At 45.6% G+C, this 13,061-nt stretch overlaps 1 protein-coding gene across 2 annotated transcripts in view; it reads right to left on the reverse strand.

Annotated features, from left to right (window-relative positions):
• STX8 (syntaxin 8) overlaps window positions 1–13,061 on the reverse strand; it is a 241,661-nt gene that overhangs the window by 165,490 nt on the left and 63,110 nt on the right. For both annotated transcript variants that reach the window (XM_068531463.1, XM_068531464.1), the window contains exon 6: window positions 11,288–11,380. In XM_068531463.1, the coding sequence (XP_068387564.1) occupies window positions 11,288–11,380 (93 nt within the window). The remainder of the gene's footprint in view (window positions 1–11,287; window positions 11,381–13,061) is intronic.

Genomic DNA, 13,061 nt, shown 5'->3' on the forward strand with positions numbered 1-13,061 from the left:
AAAGTATAGTTCTCAAAATTAAAAAAAAAAATCTGTTAGAAGAGCTGAGTCATAGAATAGATACAACAATAAGAGAAATCAGTAAAACATGTTGGTAAATCTAAATAAAAACACTGACCATAGGAAAAAAAGAGAGCTTCAGTTTAAAACATTATAGAGGAAGAGTTTGAAGCAAAGTTAAGAATTCTAAACTTGATTGATTCAGAGATATTTGCTCTAGACTTTGTTAAAAATATGTAAACTTAAGTCTACATGTTAAAAATATAAGAGTAGCTGTGGCCCAAGGTGGGTGGCCTCACTGAGCATCTCATTCTTGGGGGGAGATAGGGGAAATTCGTTTTCCCATAAAATGGTCATTTCTCGGCTCCTGGCTTTGTATGGAGCCCGCTTTCAGGCCCTCAGAATGCACAGGGACCAGAGCCCCGGCTCCCATCTCTGCGTGGGTGTTGAAACGTTAGTAGCCTAGTGTGCATATCCGCTCAGCTATCTCTGAGGGCCACGAGGCTTCCATTCCGCTCACGGCTGTGGGTTAATAAAATACCTTCATTTCTGACACCCGGAGAAACTCTTTCTTGCTTTCAAGCTCATCTAAGAAGTATAAATCAATTTTTAAAAATGTTTCATCTAACATTTCCATGTGTGTGGGGAAGGGAGCGAGGGGCTCCCCATCAGCTCAGTCTACCATTTTGATCGACAGCCTGTACTGTGAATAAAGAGTTCATAACAGAAAACACGTTTAGATCCCTTACAATGTGTGAGGCCCAACTCTCGGAGCGTCACACGTGGCCATTCATGTCACCTTCATACAACACTCTAAAATAGGCACTAAAATCCCCGTTTCCTAGACAAGGAAGTTAAGGACAGAGAAAGAGGAGGGTCCCACGGCTAGTCAGTATCAGAGGCAGTTTGGCGCCTAACTGCGAAACACTGCCCCCGTGACGGTCACGTGTGTCACCCACCCAGTGTGTCCAGTCTTCTTCCCCTTCAACCAGACGCAGGGGTAGGATAACACCTCCTAGTGGTTTTAGCTCTGACCAAGGAGCTCTGAACGAAACTGACTTGTCACTTCTGGGCCAGAGCACTTAACTGCAGGAACAAGACCCTCTAGAGCTCTCCGACTCTCTGGCACAGTGACCATCAATGTTTGAAATGGTGGCTATTCTATCCATCAGGGATCTTAAGTAACCGTGCCCACCAATGACCCCACAACAGATATATACTGAAAGATAAAAAAAAATAAAACACGTTTTCTATTTTAAGCTACTTATACTTGGGGGTTATTTTTCATAAAAGTTAACTTATTTGTGTTAATATGTATTGGCTTATTATTATTTTTAAAATGAATAAATATTTTTAAAATGTTTTAAATTTCTAATGCAATTAATGTTGACAGCTATAACCAATGTAAACAAAAGCTCTTAGGAGTCCTCAATGATTGTTAAGAATACAAGCAGGGCTTCCCTGGTGGCGCAGTGGTTGAGAATCTGCCTGCCAATGCAGGGGACACGGGTTCGAGCCCTGGTCTGGGAAGATCCCGCATGTCATGGAGCAACTGGGCCCGTGAGCCACAATTACTGAGCCTGCACGTCTGGAGCCTGTGCTCTGCAACGAGAGAGGCCGCAATAGTGAGAGGCCCGCGCACCACGATGAAGAGTGGCCCCCACTTGCCGCAACTAGAGAAAGCCCTCGCACAGAAACGAAGACCCAACACAGCCATAAATAAATAAATAAATAAATAAATAAATAATAAATAAATAATAAATAAATAATAATAAATAATAAATAAATAAATAAATTAGATAGAAAGAAAGAAAGAAAGAATACAAAGCAGCCCTCGACCACACAATCTCTAGACTAGGTAAACACCAACCAAATGAAAGCCTAAAATTGTGATATTAATATCTAGCCAGTAGACCTAAAGGTAAAAAGCGGTAGAGATAAAGAGAGATATTTCCATAATGATAAAAAGATAAAAACACCAAAATAAGATTAAATAATCCTGTATATATGTACCTAATAATCTTTTCTTGAAATTTATAAAATAAAAAATTGACCCAGTTACATGGATAAATTGCTAAGTTCACAAACCCTGAAGGCAATTTCATCACACCTCTTTCAGAAACTGATTAGAGGAAGCAGAGGGGTAATAAAGACACGTAAGATGGACAAAGGAATTCAAAAGCCTGATGTAATAAGTGTATATGAAGCCCCGTCTCCCCAAACTGCTGACCACACATTCTCCTGAGGCACACAGAGGGGTGACTCGCCACAACGGTTACTAAGGAGATGTTAACAAGTTCAGAAGAACCAGTATCATATAGAACATAATTCTCTGACCCTTATGCAGTTCAATGAGAAAATCAACAATAAAAAGATGGTTTAAGGTAGTCATTTCAGTGACAAGCTAAGTACGTACTAGGGATGTCACATACAACATGATAATTAGCACTGCTGTGCACTGTATACGAATGGTGTTAGGAGAGTAGGTCTTAAGAGTTCTCATCACAAGGAAAAGATATTTTTTTCCCTGCTTCCTTAATGGTGCATCTCTCTGACATGACGGATGTTCACTAAACCTATTGTGGTAATCGTTTCATGATGAATGTAAGTCAAATCATTACGTTGTACACCTAAAACTCATACAGTGCTGTATGCCAATTATATCTCAATAAAAATGGAAAAATATTTTAGAAGGTGGTTTAAAAAAACATGTTTGGAGGGCTTCCCTGGTGGCTCAGTGGTTGAGAGTCTGCCTGCCAATGCAGGGGACATGGGTTCGAGCCCTGGTCTGGGAAGATCCCGCATGCCGCGGAGCAACTAGGCCCGTGAACCACAACTACTGAGCCTGCGCGTCTGGAGCCTGTGCTCCCAACAAGAGAGGCCGCGATAGTGAGAGGCCCGCGCACCGCGATGAAGAGTGGCCCCCGCTTGCCGCAACTAGAGAAAGCCCTCGCACAGAAACGAAGACCCAACACAGCCATAAATAAATAAATTAATTAAAAAAAAAAAAGTTTGGAAATTTAGAAACAATGAGTTAAAAAGAAAAATCAATGGCAATTATAAAATGTAATGGAGTAAATTAAAATAACAGCACTAAATATCAGTATCTGTGGAGGGTAAAAGTGGCATTTGAAGGAGGATGTACATAGGCTTTCGTATATTTGAACAGAAGAAATGGTATTAATTAGCATGGAGCCATAGTGCTGTTCAAAATTACTGTCAACAGGGAACTCCCTGGCTGTCCAGTGGTTAGGACTCCATGCCCTCACTGCTGAGGGCCCGGGGTTCAATCCATGGTCGAGGAACTAAAATCCCACAAGCCGCGTGGTGTGGCCAAAAAAAAAAGAAAATGACTGTTAACATAACTGTTCCTTGACTCAGACTGTTGATTGTCCTTCCCAGGAAAATATGAATTCCCCGTAATTTTCAGGGCTTACTAGGTGTTCACGCTGTGAAGCATCCCAGCCCTGCTCCAAACCCCTCTGCAACTTCACCTTGGCACGTCTGCCTCGTCACCCACTCTACCAGCGACAAAAGCCTTCTTCGGATTCCTCAAACTTGCAAGGCTCTCCGCAGCCTCCGAGGCCTCACATGAAAGGTCCTGGCACTACCTGGAATGCTTCACCTGCCCTCCTCCCTTCACTGGCCCACCTTGGCCCAGGTCCTGTAACCTCAGCCACCAACTGAACCCGGACCTCCCTGTCATCCCCTGCCCGGGCAGCCTGGTCTCTGCCTTGACAGCACATCCCGCAATGTGAGAAAACACCCTGATTTGGGGCGGGGTGGGGGGGGGGGTTGTTCGTTTCATGTCTGTCTCTCCCAGCTAGACTTAAGAGCAGTAAGGGAAGGGCTCTGGTTTTGAGTTGTAATTGTTGCTTTTCAATATAAAGGACCATACACACAGCTGGTACTCAGTCAACATCTGCTCAATGAATAAACGCCCCACTGGCAATATGCTTATTTCTTCTCCCTAAAAGTGGCTAAACTCTCAGTTTAGATGCACTAACTGCTACGAGACAATGCAAACAGTATAGGGATAGAGCTGTAAAAGTAAAAAGTAAATTATACAGACGAAAAAGTAAATTATACAGACGAAATTACAGGATTGATAAAGTAGAAAACTGAGTAATTTTACATAACGGATGACACCAACGCTATGGATGTTTAGGTCACTCACTGTACAGATAGGTCGAAGGTCACACCTACACAGTGACTCCCACCTTCCCCTCCAGCCTGCTATCAGTTCTCCTCTCCCCGGCTCTCTGGACTCTGGGATCAGTGGCCTTCTCCCACATTTCTCAACCGTGTTACCCTCCTTTCCATATAAGGGCCTTTGCAGACGCTGTTCCCTCTGTTAGAAATGGTCTTTGAAATCTCAGTACATAGATCATGCCCTTGGGGAAGGCTTTCCTAATCCTAATCCACGTCAGGGTCCTCTGTTCTATGTTGTAATGGTGCCCTGTACGTCTCTAACTGGGCATCTGTGCACTTAGCTGTCTAATGTCTGCCTCTCCCTCTAGAACAGAGGGCAGAAGCCGAGTCTCACCACTGCTGATTGATACGTGGGTTCTAGCACAGAGCTGAGCGTATAGTCGGCCCTCGGTATTTGCTGAATGAATAGAGAATGTACTAAGGAAGGAAAAATATTACTCTGGATTTTGGGACAGACCTCACTAGGCTTAATGAGGCCTCTTTTTATTAGGAACAAAAGATTATTTAGGGGCTTCCCTGGTGGCGCAGTGGTTGAGAGTCTGCCTGCCAATGCAGGGGACACGGGTTCGAGCCCTGGTCTGGGAGGATCCCACATGCCACGGAGCGACTGGGCCCGTGAGCCACAACTGCTGAGCCTGCGCGTCTGGAGCCTGTGCTCCGCAACGGGAGAGGCCCGCGCACCGCGACGAGGAGTGGCCCCCGCTCGCCACAACTGGAGAAAGCCCTCACGCAGAAACGAAGACCCAACGCAGCCAAAAATAAATAAATTAATTAATAAATTTAAAAAAAAAGATTTAATCCAGATAAAGGAAAGTTACAGAGCCAATGAGTAAAACGTGCACATGCGTGTACAGATGGGCCACGGCTGCCGCTGCTTCTGCACAGCAGGAGGGTTTACAGTGCCTCCAGGTGACCAGAGGGCAGCAGAGATGGCCGTAGGTCGGGGCGACTGAGTGCAATTCTTCCCAAAGATGAAGAGATGGCAGGGGGTGGGGGAGGGGAGTGACTGCACAAGCTCCTCTCCATCCTAAGAGTCTCTGAGACTAAGGAACTCACAAATCTCTTTATGAATGAAATGCAGGCTTGAGAAGCCACTCCACGAATCCCAGCAGCCGAATGAAATCTCAATAAAGGAGATCTGAACCCAGATCAGCACAGCCACTTGGAGAAAACCGTTCCCCACCGGCAGGCATGTGTCTATATCCCAAAGTTGGGGGCGGGGGGCCCGCGGTCAGGCCCCCTCGTCAATGCATAAAAGCCTGCTTGGTCCGTAAAGTGCCCGATGGCACAGAGACACGCGCTCCAAGCCCTGGGCTCAGCTCTCCTGGGATAGAGCGCTGGGCGGTGGGATCGGGGTGTGGCCCTGCTCACTTGCCAAGCAGTACCACAAACTCCCTGGACCTCAAACCATTGTACATTTCCTTTAGAGGAAAGCTGTTTCTGCCTGTCTTCGTCCAAAGGGCAAGCATATTGAAATTCTGGGAGTGCAGCATCAGACGACATCACCCCCGCCACAGCCACCAGCTGACAGGCTGGCAGAGCTGGGAGGCATTGTTCCAGCACACCTGATCCCTGAGCTCGGCTAGTATGTGATCTCACCATCAGGAAGGCCAAGTGGAGAAGGTGCCTGGGTTACATCACAGAGCACCGAACCAGGACAAGGCCCAAAATGAAGTACTCTACAGCGCCCTCGGCTTGAACAAATCGTCTTCTTACAGCGGTGTTTCCAGACTGTCAGCGTTTCAAGTGCCCCCCTTCATAACTTTCTGCCGTGCTCATGTTTCACCTGCACCATTTTTGCTTAATGTTTTTCTTCTTATCAACTCACTATCATTTTCCTGCTCACACAAGTTAACTGAATAAGGAGATTCTGTAGTGCTGTGAAATCAGATTTCAAATGCTAGTCATTTTTATTTCTACCACACATTAAACTTAAAATATGCAACTATTAAAATATAAACTGCTTCTCTCCGTGCTACCTCAAATCAGCTGGCCTACTGGACTCTGGGAAATTCTGACACCAGATACTCCACAAAGAGATTCTTTCGCCCAAATGCCCACACACTTCACCAGTACAAGACTAAAGTCCGCAATTAAATTCTGTTATTAAAGTGCTACGCAGTTTGAGAGGTTGACTGGGGCGCCAGAACTGCAAACTTCCTTCTGTGAAGCCCGCTTCAAAGAAAGCTCCTCAAGAAGGAAGAGGAGTTACAGACACATGAAGGAGTCAATACATGTTTTCTAGCGTAAGAGGGGTTAACCTGAGTTCACTGACAACTGACAAAAAGACAATGATTACCTACATTAGTTTCCTGTTGCTGTTCTAACAAATGATTACACACTTAGTGGCTTAAAACAATACACAATCAACTCCCCTATAAGTTTTGGAGATCAGAAGTCCAAAATCAGTTTCACTCAACTGAAATCAAGGTGTCCCTCCAGATGCTCTAGGGGAGAGTTCATTTCCTGGCCTTTTCTAGCTTCTAGAGCTGTCTTCCCTGCCTCCCTTGGCCCGGGGCCCCTGCCTTTATCTTTGAAGCCAGTATCATAGCACCTTGCTTCAGTCATCACATGGCCACTCTTCCACGTCAAAGCTCTCTCGGCCTCTTTCTTTTTGGGGCCGTGCCTGGCAGCATGTGGGGTCTTAGCTCCCCGACCAGGGATTGAACGCACACCTCCTGCAGTGGAAGCGCAGAGTCTTAACCACTGGACTGCCAGGGAAGTCCCTTGGCCACCCCCGCTTTGAGAAGGGCACCTGTGATTACATTTAGGCCCCAATCACGTAATCCAGGATAAGCTCTCCGTCTCAAGATCCTCAATGGATTAACACGCCTGCCAAGTCCCTTGTGTCACAAAAGGAAACACAGATTCCAGAGATCGGGATGTGGGTATCTTTGGGGGCTATTACTCAGCCTGCCACATTAATTTCAACATGAAAATGCAGCTAGGAGCTCTAACAGACCCTTACAATGGTAATTCACTGATGTGTACGCGAAATCTTTGATCATTTTGTCTAGTTCTTTCAAAGGACACCCTGGTCTCCTCAATCCCAGTACTTATGCTGTCAGTAGAGACGAATGGCCTTCCTTGTCACCGTGGATTCTTCCAGAAAGCAAGGAAAGGTTTAAAGATCGACAGAGAAACATCGAAAGGACTGGCCGAATTTGGGATATTTGAACATCAAAAAGAATGAGAAGGACCACCACACACTGGCAGAGGTTAGTGACAGTCTGTTCCTGGTGCTGTTTCCTCCCTCGGAACCGGGCCTCTGTGGTTCTTCTCGGTGCTGACTTCAAAGCTTGGCCAACGCCCAAATCAGGTCTCAGAAATATCTACTTCAGTCAAGTCAGTCCCATTCATTTTCTTGTTTCAGTGTTCCTTTCCAAAGACCCTGTCCTCTTGAGCATGAGCTTTAAGGGATTTTTCAGTAAAACTGTATCACAGCTGCACTTTGGAACAGCATCTGGGCAGTCAGCCTGACACGAACCCTTTGCCCCCAGCCATCCGTACGGTTCACTGTGAACTGTGGTCCCATGGGGCAATCTCCCTGGCTCGGCCCTCCACCCACCCCTCTTCTCCTGCATCCCCCCACCTTCACCAGCTGCCAACCCCTCAAATCCACTAGACTTGCAGGTCTCCCATCACCCTCATTTTCACTGAACTGCCAATCCTCTTCCTCATTAGGCTTGGTCACTGGCATAGGAACAGGGTAATTACTGGTGTGGGCCAGGCCCTTTTTAACTCTCTCTGAGAAGATTCCTACAGTGATGATAATTCGACCCTTCGGCTTTGTGGCTATGCTCTCAGTCTGGATACTTGATTCCAAAAATGGCCTGGCTGGCCATTATCTTAGCCTATTGTTTCTCTCATTTAGTGAAAACCAAAAGAGTAATTCAGTAGGTCAATAAACCAAGTAGAGATATTTACAGCCAAAAGTGGAAACCTTCTCCTGGGTCCCAGGCGCCTCATTATGTACTCGGGTCACAGTAAAAATCCAGATGGGGCTGCAAGCCTGTTCTCAACACCTCCAGACATAATGGCTTCTTGACTTTGACAAAAGGAATAAAGGCTGATCACAGCCCTAGCAGGGACATCATTTTTATCCTCAGAGAGTCTCTCTGTTCCTATGAAAGCAAATGGCTGACTCTGCCCTATTTCTGAGGAGCAAATGTGCGCAACAGAAAACCACCAGCATAGCTGCAATCTCAGTGGGAGGCCACCACAGAGAAAACCCAGCTTATTCTGGCAACTCATGGAAAAATACCTCATGTTTGTCTATGTACACATATATGCATCCGGGTCTGGAACGGAGATGAGGACCGGGGAGGCAGGAGGAAGAGGTGAAAAGGATGGGGGTAAAACGTGTGATGGGAAGAAAGAGTCTCCATGACTAGGATGGCAGATGTGTCATATGTAACCACGTGAACGGTCTGTGCATGGGTGGGCTTTCCATCTGTCATGTGAGCATACGAGAGGCAAGAGAAAAGTACAGTACTAAATACATTCTCTCAGCATATTCAACAGGGGCACTGGTTCCCAAACCTGGCAGCCCACTGAAATCATCTGGGGAGCTTTAAAAAAGTACTGATGCTTGGACCTCACCCTAGAGATTCTGATTTAACTGGCATAAAGTACTGTGGTGGGCAGAACAGCGGCCCTCCCCCAGACACATCTACAGCCCGGAACCTGAGAATATGTTATTAGGTTGCATGGCCAAGGGGCATTAGGTTGCAGATGGATTAAGCTTGCTAAATCAGTTGACCTTCAACAGGAACACTATTCTGGATTATCCGGGTAAGCCTGACATAATCACAAAGGTCCTTAAAACAGGAAGAGGAAGACAGAAGCTAGAGGTCAGAGTGATGCCATGCAAGAAGGACTCAATCCACCACTGCTGGCTTTGAAGGTGGAGAAGGGGGCCACAAGCCAAGGAATGCAGGCAGCCTCTAGACACTGGAAAAGGCAAGGAAATTAATTCTCCCCCAGAGCCTCCAGAAAGGGATACAGCCCTTCCAACACCTGGTTTTAGCCCAGTGAGACCCATAGCAGACTTCAGAGCTCCAGAGCTATAAGGAGGGGGGTTGCACTGTCTGAAGCCACTAAGTCTGTGGTAATGCGTTACAGCAACAACAGAAAACCAGCTCAGGTATGGCCTGGGCTTTGGAGGCTGAGAAGGTCCTCAGGTGATTCTAATACGCAGCAAAGTATGGTGGCTACTGAACAAGATAAGGACATGCCAGTGTGATTGCTTATGCAAGAAAATGCACGGAGACTTCATCCGGGAAGTCAGCAAGTCATCGCACCAAAGCAAGCATCATCCATCCTTGACCATGGACCACGGTTACTAGACATGGCTTATCTGAGCACATCACAGGACGGACGTGCTTTACCAGTGTGTGGCTAGCGTCCTTTCTAGACTGACCCACTCAACAGGCTAAATTTCCCTGGGATAAAGAACAATTATACCTATGATAGGCAGATTTCCTACAGAGCTAATTTTCTTATGAATACTGTCTTTCAAGGAAGGAACTGGCCAATAACTGAGTTAGATGCACATACATGAATTAGTACGTTCACATCAGCACCATCAGGAAAGGACTGAACTGTCCTCCTCTCTGTCCTTAAACCATTAAGAACCTCTATTAGGATGGTAAAGCCACAGGATTTCTCCATTTGATTTGGTGATCTATTTATTTATGACAGATGGATAGAATTAACTTTTTATGCATTTATGACAGATGAATGGAATAGTACTGTGGCAACAGATGAACTCAGTCTTTGTAGAGATGAAGAAAAGTGGGACTTGCGCAACCTGACAGGTGCAGCCCCCCCTTGGAGCGAGTACGCGCCCACCCCCAGGGCTCCAATGGTCGCCCACACAGGGTAAGCTTTCTTGAAAGCTGTTCCACCGTGAGCCTCCATGATACTATGACCAAAAGCTGAAACCTTTTACTTTTTTTACTTTTCTCTCCCCACTTTGTCTTCCTTAGAGAGGAAGCTAGTGTGAAATTTCATTTGTATCCCTTACAACTGAGGTGACGTTACGGGGCCCCTCAGCCACTCTGGGCTTCACCTCTGACAAACAGCAATAACATCACCTTCACAGTGCTATGCGCTGATTAAATGAAACGGCACAGATTAAAGGGCTTAGCACCTAGTAGGGGCCTTCGATAAACGCTCGCCTCACTGAAACTCAACCATTCTTCTGCTTCCACCCAGCACCTCTCTGCTGAAGCTGCTCACATCTCTTCCCTCTGGTCCTGTCCTCTCGCCGAGCTCTAGTACCGTATCTCCCACCGTCCACTCGACGCTGTGACTCGGATTCCTCACTGGCATCTCTCATTGGACGGGTCCAAACCGGACTGAGGATCTCCACTCACAAACCAGCGACTCCCCCCTCCCCCATTCCCGACAGGGTCCATGCGGTAAAAGCACCGCCAGTCCCCTGCCTCCATCCCCTCTCCTCCACTCCTACTGCTGCATCTTTCACTCACGCCCCTGGACCCTCAACCGCACAGCCTTCTGGGTAGGCGCCTGACTAAAAGCTCTGTCTCTCCCAAGCCATCCTGCTTGCGGGTTTGCAAACTAATCTTTCTCCAGCCAGGTTTGTCACATCGAGCCCTGAATAAAAAAATCTTCAAGTATTTTTTGGCCCTGCAGCCTGGTATTTATGACGGAAGGGGAGCCAACTCCCCCCGCCCGCCCCCCCACCGGTGTGTAGAGGACAACTCAGTGTGCCCTGGCCCCTGCACTGGTGTACAACGCATTGAGCCACTTCACCCTGTGACCACATAAGGTAGAGCCCACAGGATACACAGATCACAAAACAAAGCATTTTTAAAAGCAGCTACAGAAAACTGGACGTTTTTTAACCAAATTTCTTTTCCTAGTGTTTAGTAACTACAGTCTAAATCTGCCACAAACCACCCTCAATTGCATTAAACTGTCAATATAAAAATCCATTGACGTTAAACCACTTTAGGTGTTTTGTAATATTAAAACCATTTAACGAATAGACAAGCCTTTAGCATTTATATTAAATGGCAAATCTGGTCAATTTCAGATGTGTTCTTACCATTTTGTTCATTCAGTTCATTCCCAATTTCCTGCCCCATTTGTTTTTGGCGACTTATGATCGAGGAAAGGGCATCAAGGCCTGCGTCCTGTTCTGAAAGAGAAAGTGAGACAATTAACTCACTAAAAACCAAAGGAAAACAATTTAAAGTCTAGAAATAGACACAATATATGATCAAAGTAACATTTGAAATCAGTCAGGAAAAGAGAGAAAATAGTTAACATTATTGGAACAATTGGAACAAAATTAAAAAGTTAAACACTTATAACCCTCAGACCTTAAACTAAAATGATTTCCAGATGAATTACATTTTAAACATTACAAATGAATATAAGATTTGACTATATAACCATTTAAACATTCTGATACTTGATACATAAAGAGCATGTACAAATCAATACGAAAGACTTAATCTTCCAATTTTTTAAATGGGCAAAGGATATAGATAAGAAATGCACAAAAGAATAAAAAAGGAAAATAAAAGCCCTGACATCACTAATTTTTTAAAAATATCAACTAAAAACAATACTGAGGTTTTTTTTTGTTTTTTTTCTGACTTACCAGATTTGTAAGCATTAAAAAGAATGCTAACACCCAGGGTTAAGTAAAGTGTGAAGAAGCTCTAAGTGCTAAGTCACGGGAGGATAGTTAACACATCTTTCTAGAGAGCAAATCGTGCCTACGTCTTGATCAATTCTATGTCTAGGAAATGTGGGCAACAAAACATCTGGATGGTATGCCTTGATGTATATACAAGGATACTCCTTGAAACACTGCTTCCTTTGTCGCTTTTCAATTTATCGTCTCTCAGCTCCAAGTTCACCCTTTTTTGACTGCTCTGTGAAAATGGATCTGGGTCCTTTAAATAATTTTTCCTTTGCCAGCTTTGGCGGTGGAGGAGACTGCAGAGATACTGCGAGGGAAACGGGTTTTGCTTCCTGGCTCCAGTGCCCTCCTGACAGACTCCTGCCGTGCTGACAGCTCCTTTGGTGTGCAGTGGCCAACAGCACCCCAAGGCCAGCAACGTCTCCCAACACACCCCCTCCTTGGGCAGTTTTGGAATAGAGTGCCTCCAGTAAGACGCCTCCCTGTGCACTGTTTTCCCTAGTACCCTAAGGACCCATCTCCAGGCAGTGTCGCCAGCTCGGCCCCACAGCGACTTCTCTGAAATCCAGTGAACCCCAGCTGTGCCCTCTTCAACCTGATCTGCACCTCAACCCTGGGGGTACTGCTGTGGGCGCTCTGTCTCCACAGGGGAGTGACTACACCTTCTACCTGCTAGTTCTGTCTCTTTACTTCCTGCTGGCTAACCCCTCATTACTCTAACCCCATGTTATAGTTAAATAATTCCATACACTACATTTTTCCATGTTCGAATTTCTTTCTCCTGATTGGACCCAGATGGATACATTTATAATAGTGAAAAATTAGAAACAACCTAATGCCCAAACACAGGGATTTGTTTAAAAACGGAGTATAGGGACTTCCCTGGCAGTCCAGTGGTTAGGACTCCACGCTTCCACTGCCGGGGGGCCCGGGTTCAATCCCTGATCGGGGAACTCAGATCCCACTAAGCCATGCAGTGAGGCCAAAACAAACAAGCGAAACACAGAGTACAGCCATAGAGTAAAACACTATATGGCCGTGAAAAGTGATATTGTACAGGTATATTTTGATTTCAAAAGAAGTTCATGATACGTTATTGGGTTAAAAAAGAAAAGCAGAATACAAAACAATGTATAGTAAAATAGCATTTTTGCTTTTAAAAAATGTG

Source organism: Eschrichtius robustus, chromosome 20 (assembly GCF_028021215.1).
Source record: "Eschrichtius robustus isolate mEscRob2 chromosome 20, mEscRob2.pri, whole genome shotgun sequence".
Classification (NCBI taxonomy): Eukaryota; Metazoa; Chordata; class Mammalia; order Artiodactyla; family Eschrichtiidae; genus Eschrichtius; species Eschrichtius robustus.